We start from the raw sequence: 19,840 nt of genomic DNA, 5'->3' as shown, positions 1-19,840 counted from the left end.
ATAGCTGATTCACTTTGTTATAAAGCAGAAATTAACATACCACTATAAAGCAATTATGCTCCAATGAAGATGTTTAAAAAAATTTGTCTAATTGTTTTTACAGCTCTCAAGTTCTTACCTTGCATAGAAATGCCTTCTTCAATCCTAAGTGATTAAAATAGTCTCCTGTATTTTTTCTATTTATATGTATAGTCTTAATTTTTGCAACTAACTCTTCAATCTGCCAATTATTTGCATTGTGTGTTTGCAGTAGATATACAATTTCATTTTTCTCTAAATAAAGACCATGCTATTTATTGAATGATCCACCTCTTTACCACCAATGTGAATTGCAATCCTTATATTCTTTACAAGATGTTATATCTGTATGTTTTGTTATGTGATAAGGCAAATCTCTATTTTTCTTCTTTAAAACTTTCTTTCCTAGTCTCCTTCAAGGACACAGCCAGATAACTGTTGTCAATTTATCAAGTCTCTGTTGAGTCAAGTCAATCCCTAAAAGGTAAGCCAATGAGCAGGGCATTGGATCAAGAAAAATTATCTGTCAATCAGGCTGCCTTCATTAGTTTTCCAGTTTTAAGTCGCACAGCTCTGAAAGATCCATAATCATACCTATCTGACCTGCTTCACAGTTATTATGAGAGAAAAGAGTGCAAATTAATCTTCATATTAATAGTGCTCTAAAAATTAGAAGTTCCTAAGAAGTGAAAATTATTCATATTCTCCATTATTGACGAGTATCCAACCATTTCATCTTGAGAAGACTTTACTCAAATTTATTGGAACTAGATGAATAACTTTCTGTGGTAAGTGGTGGCAAATCACTAAAAACATTTTCCTGTTTTTATTGCAAGTCGTACTCTAAACTGCCAGCGGATAAGTAATCCCACAAAATGAATCAAATACCAAAGGGGTTCCTGTCCAGTTCTGTGCTTCTCTGTTTTTGGCAAAGTGCTGTGTCTGCCACAAATCAACATAATCCTGCAGCCTTTCATTCTCTGACAGGATCCCAGGGGAGACTGGGGAAAGCCCCGTGTGCTTCTCCAGACAGGCAGTGGGATGGTTAGATGTATTCGGAGTACTATATTAGTTTCCTGAGGTTTCTGTAACAAATTACTTCAACTGGGTGGCTTAAAACAACAGAAATTTATCCTCTCACAGTTCTGGAGGTCAGAAGTCTGAAATCAACGTGTCAGCAGGGTCACACTCCCTCGGGAGGATCTAGGGGAGAATCCTCCCGTGACTCTTCCAGCCTTCGGTAGCTGTCAGCGTTCCTTGACTTGGGGTCGCATCTCTCTAGTCTCTGCCTCTGTGGTCACATTGCTTCCTCCTTGCTGTGTTTTCCATACTGTCTGTTATAAGGATATTTGCATTAGATTTAGGGCCCACCCAGATAACCCATCTCATCTCAAGGTCTTTAATTCAATCACATATGCAAAGACCCTTGTACCACATAAGGTAACATAGCAGGTTCCAGGGAGTAGGATATGGACAAATCTCTTGGGACCCCTCTCCATCCCCCACTTCAACCCACGACAAATGCCTATGTCATAAGAGATCAGGCTCAGGATGTGCAGTGCTTTACCAACTTGACACCCGACAGGACACAACTGACATTTGCCAAATGGAAGTTCATTCCTAAATGGTGGACATGAAGTTCTGACGTCTTTCTCTTTCTAAAATATACTTATGCTTCTCTCACACTCAAACTTGACTCAGGTTGAATTCAAAGATATACATCCAATTATTTCCTTCCTGCTCCCACTCCAAATCTTTATGCTTTAAAAAGAAAAGAGTCAAGACAGGATCACCAAACTAACACATTTCTTGCTTCAAACAAACACGACGCAGTGTTGGAACAAGATACAGGTCCCATCACCAGCCTTCTCATCAGGCAGTAGCTCAGGCACTTATCACAAGGCAGCTTGTATTTTTCCCCTAAGCAGTCCTTTCCCTTAATCTTTCAGGGTAAAGCTACACCAGGACTGATTTTTCACCACAGATGGCAAAAGACTAAGATTCCCTGAGATTTAAAGTGATTTCTTAACTTAGTCCTTCAATGGAAGAATCTCCTGTTCCACAGGTCCCTGCACTGATCTGAAGCCCACAACATGTAGGTGCTGTTGGTGCTGACTCACAGCTTGAAACTCAATGGTTTTTACATAATCCTTTCGGGATTTTTTATATTACTCTTCACATTCAGCCTTCAATCTCCCTAGAAAAAGCTTCAGGCTTAGGTGGTTTCAGTGGAAGGAAACCCTGGCATTCACAAAAACAAAACAAAACAAAAATGTTTTTGCATTAAACAGAATATTCCCATTCTGAAACATCTTTCTACCCAAAGGTGCCATACCCCAAACATGCAGAAATAGGACTTCAAAAGGTTATTTGGCAAGAGCTGTGAGTGTTGCCATGGAGAACTGGTAAAAATGCATTTTATTTGATCAGCTAAAATAGCTTTTTGCAAACCAGAAAAACTGTTTAGGAAACCTTTTAATTTGGAAGCTTGGCAGTGTGGCTTTAATGAGCAGATCAGGAAGAAAGATTTCTTAGGAGGTGGAGTGACTTTTCCAAGGTCCCAGTTACTTTTTGCAGAATTGAGACAAGAATCTAGATTGTCAGGCTCCCAGTCTAGTGTTCTTTCCACTACTGCTGCCACATTTTCCATTCTTTTATAGTTAAAATGTTCTCAATATTCACTGAAGTGACAACTCTGGGGATTCCACATCAATTGGACTCTATAGTCAGATAAAAGGTCTACTTTTTTCTCTAAAGGACCATCAGCAAATATTTTCAGCTTTGTGGGCCATATGGTCTCTGTCACAACTACTCAATTCTGCCTTTGTAGCCATATAGTACCCATAAAAAGTATGTAACAAATGGTATCACTGTGTTCCAATAAGATGTTATTTACACAAACAGGCAGTAGGCTAACTTTGACCTGTGGACCGTAGCTCTCAGACCCCCAGTAGACCAAGACTGGAATTGTATTTCTTTAGCCTTCACTTTCCTTTCCTGTAAAATGGGTATAATAATAGTACAGCCTTTATAGGGTGGCTGTAAGGCATACTTAAGTATGCCATGTATTTACAGTGCCTGGTACATAACACTCAGTAAGTGATGGCAGTGATTATTATGATCATATTTTACTTCCGGCCATGCCTTCTGAAAAAGGAAGAGAAAAGGGAATCAGCATTTAGTGATCCTTTCTTTTCCCTTGTCCTCTGACAATATTTGCCCGCTTTCACGAGCCCCCGCTGCTCTACAAACGTTATCAGGTAGCTGATTATCATAATCACACAGATGGCAACACCTGACCCTACAGGCCCGAGACAGACAGTTTGCCTTCTATTGGGAACCCTGGCAAGTTTGGAACTCCTACAGCCTCCTGGCTCCATGATACCAGGTGCTCAAGTAGGTAGCTTTCTTTTTAAATGTTGAAAAGCTTTCATTTTCATTGTTTATTTCTAGAGATTTTAATGAAGCCAGGTGCATATTTTCAAAAACCAGTCATTTTTGCTGGTGCCATCTTGCCCCTTGCGTTCCCTTCTAATTTGAAGTGTTGTCCTTCAAAGGGCTCCATGTCCCCCATACCTGTTAAAGCTGTAAGAACTGGTGCTACAACTTTGTTGAAATCTCAATCAACTCTCATCATGCAAACAGGGTGGGATTCAGGATCAGGTGGGCTAGTCTTTCACCTTATGTAGTTTTTACTGACTTACAAAACCTCATCATTACGTTTCAATGACACAGGCCCAAGAGACTGCATATGATAAAGTTTTACTAAACTTTAAAATATTAGACCCTTTTAAAAGTATTTTAATAATGTGTCTCATTAATTCTTTGACCTCTTATCTGGATGACAAATACTCTAGAGTTTATAGCTGACAAATTAAATTGTAGAGACAGTCCTGAAGTAGATAGACTATGGACTAATGAAAGGAGCTAGTTACTTCGATACCCTGTAAAATGGTTCCGTCCAAGCTTAGATTAGATGCTACTATTTCACTAATAAAATCACTATAGAGTTCTGAAGTCAACAGTCTCATACACAAGAAACTTACATTTCATAATTGCCTTAATCAGGCATCATGTGGCTACAATGAACAAAATCAATTCAGACATATGTTTCCCTTTCTTCACAATTACTGGCAATTATTAAGGGTTCCTGAAAACTACACACATGCTTCTTTCCTTTCACCTTCTTAAATGTGTTGATCAATCAATATCTATGTGCATACTACCACATCTCCATTTTCTTCTGTAGAGTCCAAAGTCTAGATACAGATTATGGGGGGCCTTTAAATTACACAAAAACATTTCTAGTATAACTTCCAATGATTTCCCTTCACAAAATTTCCACCAGACATGAGATTTCTTGTTTTCATGCTGTTGGTGCCATGCCACCCTCCTCTCCCACATCTAGTTGGTGATATACTTATATCCTTCCAGGCTCAGCTCAAATCCTCCCACCTCCTCTTCTCCCCTCATCACTCCATATGGAAGCAAAGTCTCCTTCCTATGTGCTTTAAGTACCTTATCATTTGTGCCGCCAGCGCTAACATGGCCCTCTTGCCCTCTGGTCTTCTAGTACCTTAACTCCATGCAGGATTTCTCTCCCTTACTAGACAGGAGGGCAAGATTATTAAAAATCCCACTCCCCCAGAGCCCAGCACAGGTAACCTGAGCAAATGACAACTCCCATGAATGTTTATTGAAAGCTCAACGCAAAATCTAAAACCAACTGCCTTCAGACTCTATTAATGGGAGCCCACACATTCAATGAAGATGAATTTGTAGATTTTTCTTAAGAAAATAGATTTAAACTTCAAAGTAATCTTATTAACTGCACTTTAAAAATCCATCTAAGAAGATAAACAAATGAGTCAAATCACTTTTTTTGAAAACTCACTTCCATAGAGCCAGCCCAAAATTATTTCAATCCTGCATGTGACAAGGACATCCATCCCAAGAAAGGTGAGTGCTCTGATCTGCTCCAGTTGGGGGGGAGTTTTGGATCAAAACAAAGGCCTCCTCACAACTTCAGATCATGCTCTGAAAGTCAACCAATGAGGGCTCCATTTGGTTTAGTGAAAGAGTTTTCACACATCCAGACCCTAGAGACACATCTTGCGTGCTAACATTGCCACTTAGATTTGGGACCAGAAAATGAGCCCCAAGGCTAAGCTTATGAATAAAAAATTGGAAAGCTACATAGAGCATGGGAGCCAAGAACACTGGGTTCCATGTAAGGCCCTTAAAATATGCCCTTTAAAATAGCACTGTTACAATTTCCTTCCTTGCCTGGTTTGGAGATTCAGAAATTCACTTACAGTCCTTCAGAGATTTAAATCTATTTGGAAAAATCTTAAAATAGTTAAAGAATTAGCTGACATACTTCAAGGAGGCTAGCCTCCACCGACTCATTGCTCCCACCCCGGCCCCTTGGTTCTCTTCCCCTCTGCCTCCAGATTTTGTTTAACATTTGGTTAACATAAGGTTCACCATACTAGAGGAGCCAGCCCCAGTTCCACATTTGAGTTGACACTCTCTGAGGGCATATGCCAAAGGAGCTCTGCAGTCTTCAGGCATTTTGCTAGTACACACATCCTGGATTCATTTTGCATTTTTTAAAATCCTGCTTCTCATATTTGAAAAAATGTCTACACAGTATCATTAAGAACAGTTTTATTTAATATTTTGAGCAAATGTGCAAGGTGGTGGGAGCAATAGGGACAAAGTAAGAGGCTGTGTTCTGAGAAACTGACTTTACAACTAAGCTTTAGTCAGGCAAGTACACATGTACCCATTCAAAACGAGAGAGCATGGTGCTGAGGAAGCAGTGAGGGGCATCAGTTTAAATGTTTTCAGCTCTTTGTAACATAACACTAAACTCGAATCGTCTTAAATACTAAAGTGACATTACTTCATATAACAAGAAGGTGGGGGTTGGTTCATTCAGCAGCTCAGCATCATCAGCTCTACTCATTTGTTATTTGGTCACCCAGTTGACTTTTTTTCTCAGGCTTGTCTCTGCAGGGTTGCAAAATGGCTGCAGCAGCTCCAGCATCAACACTTACACAAAACTGCCTTTGAACATTGTTGCATGAGGATAAGATGCTCTCCCCTTTTGAGGAGGGAGGAGTCCTCTCCCAGAAGCCCTCAACAGACTTCCCATCATAGTTCATTGGCCAAAATTGTGTCACAAGTCAATTCCTAAATCAGCCATCAAGCCTAGAGAAGGAAATCATCGTGACTAATTTAGACCAATCACAATTCACCTCCTGAGGCTTATGACTGTCTGATATGTGAATCAAATCAGGATTTTATTAGCAAAGAAGCCAGAGGGCCAGTAGCTGGTTGTTAAGCAACAATATCTTCCATAAAGAGGTCACATCCTTTAGGCAAATTAGGAATGCAGCTTGAAACGTTTATACTTTAATTTCTGGTAATGGGACTTTTCAGCAGGAAAATAACATGAACAAATACAATTAAGATGTAAGGGACTTCACAGCCTTCTATTCTGAAAATTGTGATTTTTGTTTCTCAACACTTAATGGTGATAAACATTTTCATCAATTTATTGAACACCTATTTTCTGAATGTCTGCTGTTGCAAGTGTGGGGATAACAAGGCTGAACAAACAGCTGGGGTTCCTGCCTTCAGTAGCACTTATATCAGTGAGGAAGGCAAACTGACATGATTTCACACTTGGCTCTGTTAGGAAGAAAAGAAGCAGGGTAATAAAATACTTAGTGAAGAAGTGGAGGTAGGGCTTGTATAAATTGGCTGGTCCAGGGAGATTCTTGAGAAGGTGACAATGAACCAAAGCAGAATAACAAGGAGCCTGCCCCAGGAAGGTATGAAAGTAGAATCACTGAAGCAGAGGGAACAAGTGCAAAGCCCTAAAGAAAAGTAGTCATAACAGTGTATGAATGTTCCCTTTTCTCCACATGCTTGCCAACGCTTCTTATTTCTTGCCTTTTTGATAACTGACTTTTTGATAACAGCCATTCTAACAGGAGTGAGAGACTTTGTTTCTTGAAAAATGTTCTAGGCTGGGGCTTTAGTACACACATTAATCTTCTGGGGGTCTTGCTAAAATGTAGATTATGATTCAGCAGGTCTGGGGGTGGGGAACTAACAAGTTTCCAGGTAATGCCAATGCTTCTGGTCTGAGGACCACACTGAGTAGCAGGATTGTAGCAGAATGTGTCCTTAACTTGCATTTTAAGTTATATTTCCTACTAGTATCTTATAGCTACCATGTGCACCAGACCAGTGTTAATACTGTAGACACATGTTGCTCTTCGACTAGAATAAGCCATTCAGTTCCTTAGTTGCACTCTCCACACTTCAAATGTTCAAGAGCCACATGTGGCTAGTGGCTACCATACTGGACAGCACATGTAGAAAGAACCTCGCCATTACCACAGAAAAGTTTTATTGGACGGTGCTGCTCCAGACAGAAGGAACTATTTCTAGTTCTTCAGGCTTGCTGTTACCATGTCCTTCCTCATTCTGGTCTTTTACGGAGTACACGCATATTGTTCTACCTCCTAAAGTCAAATGCATCTTTTAGGAACTATTGATATTTCAAGCCTACCTCTTCTATGAAACCTTTCCTGAAATGGAAGCTAAGTGTGCTTTCTACTTCCTTTAAATTTGCACATTTGTTTTTTCTCAGCAATATTTCGTACTGTATTTTGCCTGCCTAGAATCCATAGTATCCCAGTATCCAACTCCCTTTCCTCTGGTTGTAGAATCCCATTTTTTATGAGATGGGTGATGATGAGAGGACTATTTCTCACGCTTTTTGCCCATGGGGTTCAGTTGAACCTAACTCTACCCTTAGCCACCATCATTAGGATATGAGCAAGATGACGGCCAGTACTGTCAATCCCAGGACATTTGCTGAAAATGTGGATGAAGGTGCTCTTACCAATGGGGTCACTAAGCCGGCTGGGATGCAAGTCTGAGTCTGCTGGTAGCCATCTTGCCATCAAATGTGCAGTCCTTGCCTGAGAAGAATAACTCAGAGGAAAGCAAAACATGAGAAAAAAAACATATCCTGGATGACATCACCTTATAGTTCGCTACAGCTGTATTTGGAGTGCTGTCTACCCTTGAACCTTAGGTACTGGGAACAATAAATCACCTGTTTTTGCTTAAGCCAGTGTACACTGAAGGAGGCTCGTCCATTACCTCTCTTCAGGCATTCTCTATATAGGCTATACGGCAGCATATGTCATAGGGTCCTCCTCCCACTCCCCTTTGGGCCACTACTTCAACCATTCACAGCCGCAATCACCCTTAGTTGGTTTCACATCGCAGCTTTGTAGGAGGAATGTGAACATATGCCCACCTGAACAAAATTTTTCTTTACCAGTTTTAACATTCAAATGATTTTGACATGCTGACAATCAAATATGCAGCCAAAAATAATTTTCACTATCTGATGATGAAATTAGTATTTTTATTAATATTTCTCTAGGGTTTTATAGCTCAGTACATACATATTACAAATTGATTAATCTCTTTACTTTTTAAGTCATTCAAAACAAGTCCAAACTTCCTAGTCAGCATGTATCATTTGCCTGGGTAACCCATATGTACCTCAGGGATATTTATCCCTCCCCCTCCCCCACCTCCTGGCTTTGAAGGAATTCCCCCCAAACCACTAAGTTGTGTGCTGGTCTGGGCCAGCAGGCTGGCAGAGTGTCTCCAGATTCCACTCTTCCAACGCACCTTACCTTCCGGATCAGCTCACATGGACCTTCATTTCACATCTTGGCTTACTCTCATCTTATCCTGGAATACAATGGAATGTGACCACAATCTCGCCCTGCTCATTGGTTCAGAAGGTCCCACAGGCACGGCGTTCCTGGGAAGGTTCCTGAACTTCAACCTCAAAGCGGACCCCAAACCCAGACGTGAAACTCACTATCACCCCCGCCTGCTACTTGCTTGCTAAAACTATCTTTTCTAACTAGAATGGACTGAAGAAGGAGCGATTCATTCATAATGGAAGAAAGAACAAGCCCTCACACCTCCACCCTACCCCTCAAAATGTTTTAATATATCTTGTTTACAAAATAGGACTTAAGAACTACTCTAGAGGACCATGTACATGATAATATTTATCTTTTATTAGATATATTACATATTCCCAAAAAGATATAAAATCTTCCAAGAGAAAATATCAAAACCTATTGATTTCAAGGTAAGCAACATAATCAAAATGAAAGCAAAGAATTTCTTCCAGAAAAAGGAATGTGAAAACATTTCAGCACAAAAACAACAAAGACATGGGAAGGTAATTACAATGTTTTACATTTTACAGCATTTTGTTTTAATCAGTATTTGTAGAAAACAAGGATGCTGAGTTCTCAAACACTGTAGTTATAAGCACAAATTAAATTTTCAGAAAAAAAATAAGAGAAAGTAATGAACTACTGAACATCTGCAATAATAAATGTAATAAAACATAAGCAAACAAATATGCCACTGAGATCACAACTGAAGTGTATGATTTTTAGCGTGTGCCGGGGTCACTAAACTATTTAATCAGTTCTTGACCACAACCCAAAGCAAAAGCATCCTCTCTTCATTTCCCTGATGATTTATTCTAAAAATAAAAAGCAGAAACTTGCTGGTAAAAGAGAATTTCTGCTTTATCTGTGAGCAGCTGGTGGCAACACACACCGAATAAGACCCCAACCAAACACGGGACAGATCCATCTCAAACAACCGGGAGTGGCAAAACCACTATTATTGCATCAAGATTTTTTTATTTCAATTGATCAGAAATTCCAGAACAATTAAGCACACCCACTTAAACCACAGAACACAGTGAACTCCTATAGGAAGTTTCTACATTTAAGACGCAACAAAAATACTGATCTCATTCCTGGGATTTGCTTCTGGTAATCCTAACATCTGTAGATGTCCACAAAAAGGAAGCTTTTTTTTTTTTAAAGTTGTTTATCCCCCCAAAATGAGGAAGGAAACTTACAGTACATGTTTATTGCATGAAATTACTCCCTTGTAGTATCTCGATCAACACTAGTATTGTTTCCTTAATAATTAAAGGAGAAAGAAGTTTATGAATTTAACATAACAATAATCTTAGGAGCTGCATCCTGACTGAAAATCCAGATGATAATCAGACTACATGATAACATAGAAATTGTGTTTTATTTCTGTATGAAGATGTTGGAATGGCAGGAGGTATAATGGAAGTTTAAAGTCAGATAATACTAAATCTATTAGTTAACACAAAGAGAATTTTCAGAAGTGCATATAGTCAAGAATCCTTTCTATGCTAAAACTGAATCTTCTAAATGTTGCTAATGTTGCTTTTAATTTAATGTCAAGTTCACGATGATCCCAAATAAATTTTAAAAAGAATACTGTAATGGCACATAGGTTTAGAGCTTCACTTTGAGGTTAGCACGTACAAAAGTCTGGAATTCACTGAACAAACATACTCTTTAATAAGATAAATTATGATGAGCTACATGTAAGTGGGTTTAAAACAGGGTCTATTTTAAAGCATTCTCTCTTCAAAATGGTGAACTCCTGTGAAATGGAAACAGCATGTGGATTCTGCATGTTACAAAATCCTTGCTTCACGTTGCAGTCTCCTTGGCAGCAGCATATTTTACTTAACAATATTTTTCTTCCTTCTTTTGTTTTCTGACATCTCAGTACATTCAAATAGTCAAAATGTTTAAAGTAACATCACCACAAATTTAATGAAACAGATCAGAACGTGGCCAGCATTGTCAGGCAAAAATTATACAATTTATGTGTCATAGAAAGTACCCACCCCTCCACCTCCCCCCAGCCTCTTCCCTTCCCCCAACCATAATACGGACACCAAAAGATTTAACAAGACTTATAAAAAAATAAGGCACATTTATTCTGATACGATAATTTTAAAATAGAAAACCCCTTCTCAGAACATCTGTATTCAAATGAGCTGCGTAAAAAGACACCTTGTGGTACCTAAAAGAGGTCATGGTACCTATGGAATTGCTTCTTCTATTTTAGTGACAATGGAATAAATTGCACCTATCCCACACTGTCAAGTAATGAAAATATGCCTCTTTGTCTACTACTGAATGATTCAAAATCTGATATTTCTGGAAATACTTACAAAGGGTAGGAGGGGAGGGGTCAAGTGGTACAAGTGGTAGAAAAACACATAGTCAACTATGTATAAGGGTTGACGGATTGCACTTTTCCACATATTTCAACACATAAAATTTTTCTAACATGTATGAATGATTGCAACCATTTTGGCCATTAGCTATTACCCACCAGCTTTTTATTCCATTTTGGTAAAAATGGGTATTTTTGTAAGACTAACAAAGGGTCAGCAACATGAATACTTACAACAATCTCTTCACAACCCCCAACACAGATATAATTAGTTAACATTTAACCTGAGATACAATCTGTTGAGAGGTTGTCTTTAGACATTTCTTTGTTTGTTGCATCAATTCATACTGATGATGGTAGTTCATGGAAGGAACTTAAAAAACAAAGTTTATAGCATGGCTTTTTTTTTTTCCCTCTCTTACTGTACTGGTTAAAAAAAAAAAAAAAATCACAGATTTCATGTCCTCACAGTAGCCAGAAGCTAAAATAATGTGCTTCTTTATTGCACGTCAAACCAAGAAGTGTATAAAAGCCAATGCTTCCCAATCCAAATCTGAAAGCCAGGTTCACCTCAACTGGATTCGGAATGTGCTGATTTCCATGGGACTCAAGTTGATCTCACTTATATTTCGGGCGTCTGGAGGTGAATGCATCAAGGATAATGACGAAGGTATGAGACTTACAACAGTAAACTTGTTAAAAAGTTTCTGTACCAATATCTAAAAAGTAAATGATAAAAAAATTGCACGTTTAGAACAACTTTGAAGAAAGATTAGTAGCGCATCTATATATTCAGTGGGAGAAAAAGTGAAAAGTATGTTTGAAGTTCCCTTTTAATGAAAAATAAGGGGAAGGGGAGGGAGATTAAATCCACCTCTACATACTTGAACGTGGAGACTAACCCTGGAGGGAGACACAGGAAACTGTAACGGGAGGATCATGGGCTCTGGATTCCTTTTCTGTTGCTTGAGAACACATCAGGTGCAGGGGCCATGTTTTCAATAAAAGAAAGGACATCTATAGGCCAAGAAGCTTTAAACACATCTATATCCTCTTTCAGTCAATACTTACCCCTAACAGTGGTGCTCATCCATCATATTCCCTGTGCCCAAAGAGCCGGGAGATAGGACACAGGCTGCCACAAGGAAGGCCCATCATGTCAGTGAGTCCCATTTATAGGGTGGGGAGGTTGTTTAGAAAATACTGTCCTCACTTCTAGCAGGTTATTCTAATATGTCTCTCTGGATCGTATAACCCCCTAAAGACTCAATGCCTTAATGTTTGAGTACAAATGTTCACAAGCAAGTATTCTCAGATCATCACTAATAAGGGAGAGTGCAAATGTAATGAAACAAAGATGTCAGTGCTTTCTTAGCACCAAACACATACAGGGTGAGGCAACAGAAATGCAGAAGCTTATCTATCTAAGCAGATTTAGGCCCCCCTACTATATTTTCTTTTCTTTTTGGGTCCTATGCACATACTAATTTTGTAGGGCTGGAACTGAATCACTTGAGTCTGGTCTACACTATGTCTATTAGGTTTGAGTGAAGAGCTGGGTCCCCTGAGCTGACTTGGTGGAGGAGACCCACCAGTGTGCTAGAATCAGCCCAAGCATCTTCTTGTAGTTACAGCTAGCTCAGAGCCACAGGCATAAGATTGGAGGTTCATTTGCTTCCAAGGAAAGTTCTCTGATGAGAACTCTCAGCAAGACCGACTTGAAGTCAGAAATGCGCAGCCACCAAGCAGTGGTCAGCCTGAGATCTGTTTGGTCTGCAGAGTGTGGACTCATATGCAAATCTTGCTTAATCAGAAGATCTAGCCCTGCATCTTTCCCCTGGGGAAACTGACTGGAGCTAAGTACAGCTGCCCTGGGGTCTTCGGTTGAGTTATCCCACTGGCCACAGTCTCATTGCTCCCTCTCTTCCCATACTGCAAGCCAGCACCCCACTTTAGTTACTGTAAAAGTTGTCTTGGCCCCTGTAGGACTTGGGTTTGGCACCCCTGAACTGGATCATACATGAGCATGTCCGAGAGAGGTGGAAATGAGGGGGTGGGCAGGAAGAAGGTGCTATGGAGGTTGGAAATGGAAGACCTAAGAATCGATGAGGACACTGCCTTCAAACGTGTACATGTTTGCCTATGCATTTTAATGGTGACAAGAAGAGACTGAACGTTAAGAAAGGGCTTTCTTAAGATGGGGAAACTTGAACTAATTTGAAGTTGAGGGGAATGAGTCAGCGAAGAGGCAATGAAACATCTCATTGTCAAGATTATCTGCAGAAAGTAAGGATTTCAAAGCACACTAACTCAACAAGTAAAAATAAGCTTTCAGCTCACCTTTCCCTGGTTAGTGGAACAAAGCAGCCCCGTGTCTCTGCTAGAGAAGCAGCAATCAAACCCCTTCCTGTGGAGGATCAAGGCTGCCTCATTGGAATGCTTGCCATCCACCTGCAAATGAGCAGAGCGCCAACACGCCACGGTGACACGAAGGCAAATACTGACACTATTGCATACCCTTGACGTCAGTGTCCCCAAACCACAAATGCTCATTTTATTGAAAAGTGAATCCAGGCAAATCCATTTCCATTCAGGTTCCATGCTCACTGTGCTCCCCCCCCCCCCCCCCCCCCGCTACACTCCCTCCCACAAGGAGTCAGGTGATATTATGTTCTAAGAATCCCTGTTAAGTCACTCAAGCCTTGGTTTCCTCCATAGTTCCTGAGGACGTGGGTTATCTTTCATCCACATATTATATATCATTTTATCAAAGTTTCTTCAAATAAAGCATTTTATTTTATTTTTAATAAATCCATCAACTGAATAAAGTATACCTGAATTCAGTCCTTATCTTGTCATTGAATGATATATTATCCATCTTAAAACTGAAACATGCTTCTTCGTTGAATACTAATTTTTGCTAATTGCATTAACATTTTTAATCTTTAATGTACTGGTTCATTATTTTTATATAAGAGGCACTTAAATTGAATTAGTTATGCTTATCACTTGCTAAGCCAACCACATTTATTAGATTGATATATCATTTAAATTCACATTACAGAAGCTATTCTTCTTGTGCAGGCAAAAAGGAAAATACTAAACATGACAAGTCAGCTACAGGGATCAGTATACAGTTTTTTGGTTTTTTTTTTTAGTATACAGTTTCTTGCAATGAAATTTCTTGTACCCATTTAAGTAGCAATGTCACAAACAAGTCCTTGAATATTTAAAATTACAACTATTTAATAAATTTTATGTTTCTAAACTGGGAAAATGTTTATGATAAATAAACTGAATTAAAAATCCTTGGAAAAGTTAAGAAGTGCATATTTATTCCAAGGAGAGTCATGTGCTGCTTGGCACTGACACTGTGACGGAATTGGTCCCTTTTACTTTTTTGTGGCCACAGATATGAAATATGCCCATGTTCTTGATCATCCTTACTAGGGCATAAAATTTTTAATGTGCTACAGAGACATCTTTTCTGAACGGCTGCCAGCATTCCCATCACTGATTTGATTTTAATGTGACTGAACAACTTAAAGCTGTCCTCACCTCACATTCTTGGCTGGAATAACCTGTTTTATGACATTTTACACTGGTATTTTGCAGTGGTACTGCTGAAATTTCGTTTGAAGGGAGAGAAAAAAGTCATTTAAGGGATTCTGTGAGTCATCACAGGACCACATGATACACACAGTAGGTTGAAATCACATGACAGAGATTTCTAATGAAATTTCAAACAATTTCACAGTCCCAAAATGGCACTAAAAGAGCACATAAGAAAACCCTTTATTTATTATATACAGAAGGATAATAGTTGTGCCAATTGTGAAACCTTGGAATAGTCCTTTATTCTTCCTAATTGTCAGTTTCCTTGTCTGTAAAATGGAGCTAATGCATGTCTACCTCCTTCACGGAGTCATGGTGCGGGTTAACTCATTGAAAATACTATGTAAGGTAGCCCAGCTTATAGGCCAGAATGTGCTAGTTAAGAAGCTGTAGAAATGAATGGTTCAGAATCTGAGCTGGGAGTCAGACAGTCTAAGATCTGTATCTTAGTTCTGCAATTTACTAGCTGCTGATTTCAGCAAAACAGTTTTTCCTTTACCATAAAAAAAAAAAAAAAGAGAGAGAGAGATGAAATGAAATGAAATAGCGTAACAAGGACTTAGCCTAGGGTTTGGAGCAGAGGAAGCCCTCAGTATATTGTTATTGTTTCTGTCAACATCATCCATCAAATAAACGTGATTATTTTCATAGTAGTTACAAATTAAACAATATTCTTATCTAACTTCTCATTCACAAATTTCTTTTATTGACATCATAACTTTGTAGCTAAGGAATCAGGGAAGCTCCAAATTATATGTCCACAATTATACATCAAAATCATAACAGAACCCTGATTCAAATTCACAAATTAGATGCCCTCTTAATTAGACTCCAAAAGCACTTATCACTATTAACCTAAAGCATCTGGCCATCTTAACTCACTAGACCATCCTTAAAGAAACACTGATAAGCAGGCATTGCTAAAATTCCTGCAACACATTTGTTCTTGAATAATGAATATGTAAGGCCTTTAGCAGACTGAAGGTGACAAAAAATTGGGAAGGGAAACACTTTTGGAATTCTGCCACTGAATTCGATAAGAGATTTAAACATACAATACAAAAGTAGAGATTAAAGTCATAAAAATTAATTTTCACCAATGGGAAAAAGTTTTACTTTCTCTGAAAACCAAAACTGTATCACTATTCATAAGGACTAAAACACCAAATGAAATGGCATTCATCTTGTGTAAGTTTTAAAAATCAAGTATTCATGAAAGTATCAGTTTTCAAGCAAAAATACCTGAGGCAAAGCAGCAGTTTTTCAGTTTCAAAGTCTGTCTAGACATTTTATTTCCAAGAAAACTGTTTTTCAAAGTAGGGAAACTGTGAATTTAACTTGAATATGTGTACAGGAAAACAGATACCTTCAAGTAGTCACACTATATACTCTAGGAGAGTAAACAAATTTTGAAAGACCTGTTTTTATATTCATTAACACATTAGTAGCATCCAGACCTCAGAAAAGAAGGGGAGGGTGTGGGGAAGAAAACTTACAAATTTTGAAATTGCACCAAGCACTGTGCTAGGTGAGCTTCAAATGAAGTGTCTTTGTAAAACAGTTCAGATCACCATTGAGACTGAACCCCTGCTTGGATGTTCCCAAGTTGCACCAGGAAAATCCACTGTAGAACTTATTTCAGGGGATAAACCAACATCTAGCTCCCAGCCTAAGGGGGGGCCTATGAAATGTCTCCAGCAACTGGGGGAACTAGGGGATAAGGTGATCTGGCTTACCAAATGAAGCCATCAGGCTCAGAGAAAGCTAGACTGGAGGCAAGGTTTGGTTCCACCACGAATCAGTTAAGTGACTGAGTCTATCCTCTGAAAATTCAGGGAACTAGGTTAGACTCGTGATGAACCCCTTTGAGGATCCACCACAGGGAGGACAACAACAGTAACTGCAGCTAACACTTACTGAGCACCTGCTGTGTGCCAGTCATGTACAGAATGCTTTTCATGGATTAACTCATTTCATCTTGCAACAACCTTTGAAGTAGCTGAGGTGATATACAAGGTGTATTGCTCTCTTTAAAGGTAAAGAAACACCCCTATCACAAAACATTCCCTCTCATACTCAAAGTGCAATTATCACTAATGACTCTACAACGGCCCTTCATGACCGTTCCCCATCAATGGCTGGTGAACACTTCTACGGTATCCCATCATTACTGAGTAGACAAGAAGAAAACAGGCAGTGTGTTCCCTAACATTTTTAGCACTAGTGCTCCCCCTCGTCTTCCCAGGCAGTATAAGGTTCTGAGTAGGGAGATCTGGAGTCAGGCTCGCTGCGGTGTGGCTCCCAGCACCGCTGCTTACTGGCTGTGTGACCTGGAAAGTTACCCCAGCCCTAGGTCAGTCAGTTTTCTCTTCCACACGATGGGGCCCAAATAGTGCCTACTTCCACAGTGTTGTCGTGAGAGCTAAATAAGGCTCACGTAAAGCACTCAGGGTAATACCTGGCATGGAGACACTTCTAGGTACGTTGTTTTGGAAAATCTGAGGAATCAGTAATAAACTATATAAGGAATACACATCACAGTGACATCAAGATTTACTTTGGCAATACACTTCAACCTTCTCCAATTTATAAAAAAAACAGTGCCAAGATTTTCACTTCATTATTAGTAACAATCACAACTGCTTATGACTGAATGATCACAGTTGAGAACCTTTATTTGTCAAGCACTTAGTGCTTACTACATGCCAGCTGCTGCTCTAAATGCTTTACAAACATCAACTCATTTAATCCTCTCAGAACATCTCTAAGGTGGGTATTATTACCATTGCCTTGTTACTCGTGAGGAAACTGGGACTCAGAGAATTAAGAGATTTGCTCTAAGACACCAGCCAGCAAGTACGGGGAATGCACTCAAACCTAGGTGGTCTGACTCCCAAGTCTGTACTTTCACAACTACATTCTCCTGCCTTTGCTCTAGCTGTGGATCCGTGCTCAGAGATACTTAGCTTGGAGGGCAAAGAGGAGGATTGCTTTTGACTTAATATAATGAAAGGCTATCAACTAAAGGAGATCCCCGCCTCTGATCCGAGGCTGGAAAAAGGGAGTATTCATTAATGGCTCCAATAGAGCTAAAACCATGATTTGCCAAAACATATTCAGAAAGAAACGTTTAGAAACTATCATTTCTATCCATCTACAACCCTCCCACCTATCCACTCATCCCATTTTGAAACAGGATTTAAAGTCACTCTGAAAATTACACACACATCTGACAGTCTCTTCTAAGAAAAGGAAGAGCCAAATGTTCCTCTCCTGAGGTGGATGAGAACTCTGCAAAACGTGAGAGCTGAGCTACTCGCATCTCACACCAAAAGAAGCTGGATTTGCTCCTTACAAAAGTGAGGGTCACAAATCTGTAACGCCTGGAAGCTGTGGTAAACAGCATACGTACACACGTTGTTTCTGAGGAAGAGAGGGGTTGTAACTTTGACCAGATTCTCCAAGAAGAATGTGACCCCACCCTTCTCAGAGGATGTGTAAGTTGTACACGGATAAAGGCATAGCTAAACACCTGGTGGGAAAATTTCTCCAACTCGCCCAGATTCTTTGAAAATGCCAAACAACACTCATATTTCAGTGCATTCTGGCAGCTGGGAAGGTTAGAAAATCTCACACTGTGTTGTAAGTCCTGAGACAGGAAATAACCAGTAGAAATGCATTTTCCAGGGCACTCGTTAAAATGTCAATAACAGTTATCCTGTTTTAATCAACAAGATAGCATGACAGAAAGAAAGGGGAAGGTGAATAGCTGTTCTCAGATATGTACAACAAAGGACATTTTTCCCCACAATTTTCACCTTTTGAGAAGCTAGGGAGATCAATAAAGCACCAATCAATTCTTATAAGAAGGGCAAAATAAAGTAAAACCTTAAAATGCCTCTTACAAGAAAAGGAGGGGGTGGTATAAACAAGTTGAGAGAGAAAATCTTATTCAGTAAGTGGTGCTGATGTTGAAATGACTGGTTAACTATTTGTAAGAAACAGTTAAGCACAAATCAAAATAAATTCCATACAGAGTGAAGAGTTAAATGTAATACATAGCTAAAGATAGAGAGTATAGATATAAAGATATATATCTAAAATTAAATTAAATTAAAATATGTCTAAACATAAAAGCAGTGGAAACAATCTGCAAAAAAAGTTGAAACAGATATCACTGTTTAAAACATCAAGGCAGAATGGCTCCATGAAGCCTAGCTGAACAGCTTAATCAAGTTCCTCCTCATCTCTGGAATGTCAGCATTCCAGGCTGAACCTTTCACTGTAGACTGACCCATGATCCGTCCTCCCATGAGATTCTCCCAGCATCCTCTCTACCAAGCCTCTCTTCTCCCTAAATCATTACCCTTTCCCAATGACATGGTTTTCCCGTTTAGTGCACTTGAGTGGTACTCTTATTCCCCAGTTTTCAAATCTTTATAGAAGCTTCTTTTTGTATCTCAAACTGTTGATAGTGTAAGAAAAGAGGGTGATAAAGAGAAGAGAGTTGGAGGCCAGGCATATAGGATGAGAAGGCTAACATTTAAATTCCTAGACAGGGGCTGGAGCATGCTGGGCCATACAGCTATGAGGCAGGGTTTTAAGAGATGTTTGTTTCCCTCTTCATCTGACTACAAATATATGACATATAATTAAGTTTTTTCCAAAAAAAATTATAAACTAGAAAAGCAAGAGATGCCTATGTAAAAATAAACTCATCTACCAATATAGAACAATTTCTGAAAAACTGGACTTTTTTTTCTTGAGAAACTGGACTTTGAGAACAGATTTAGTAAGTCTTAAAAGGTCAAATACCACCCTCTGAGGCTATGTTCAGCACCCAGGTTCAGAAGACCTGGATGTGGCTCCTGATTCTGCCATTTACTGCTGGGTAGTTTAATTTTAATCATTTAATTTCTCTAACCCTTACTTTCCTAATTTAGCCAATGGTGATAACTCAGCAATTTCTAGAAGCATGAGGAGAGTTATTAAAAATTACTGATTCCTAAGCTCTCCACACCAGACCTACAGAATCAGAATCTCAGAGATGGGGGAATTT

General features: G+C 39.2%; 1 protein-coding gene across 1 annotated transcript in view; it reads right to left on the bottom strand.

The window, feature by feature from the left end:
- Positions 1 to 9,129: 9,129 nt before the first annotated feature.
- MAN2A1 (mannosidase alpha class 2A member 1) overlaps positions 9,130 to 19,840 on the bottom strand; it is a 159,968-nt gene continuing 149,257 nt past the window's right edge. The window contains exons 21-22 of the mRNA XM_065873309.1: positions 13,507 to 13,617; positions 9,130 to 11,885 (exon numbers count right to left, since the gene is read on the bottom strand). Of these exons, the coding sequence (XP_065729381.1) occupies positions 11,733 to 11,885; positions 13,507 to 13,617 (264 nt within the window). The 3' untranslated portion in view covers positions 9,130 to 11,732. The remainder of the gene's footprint in view (positions 11,886 to 13,506; positions 13,618 to 19,840) is intronic.

Source organism: Phocoena phocoena, chromosome 3, assembly GCF_963924675.1.
Source record: "Phocoena phocoena chromosome 3, mPhoPho1.1, whole genome shotgun sequence".
Classification (NCBI taxonomy): Eukaryota; Metazoa; Chordata; class Mammalia; order Artiodactyla; family Phocoenidae; genus Phocoena; species Phocoena phocoena.
Note: the sequence above shows the minus strand (reverse complement) of the source record. Positions and strands in the feature narration are given on the sequence as shown.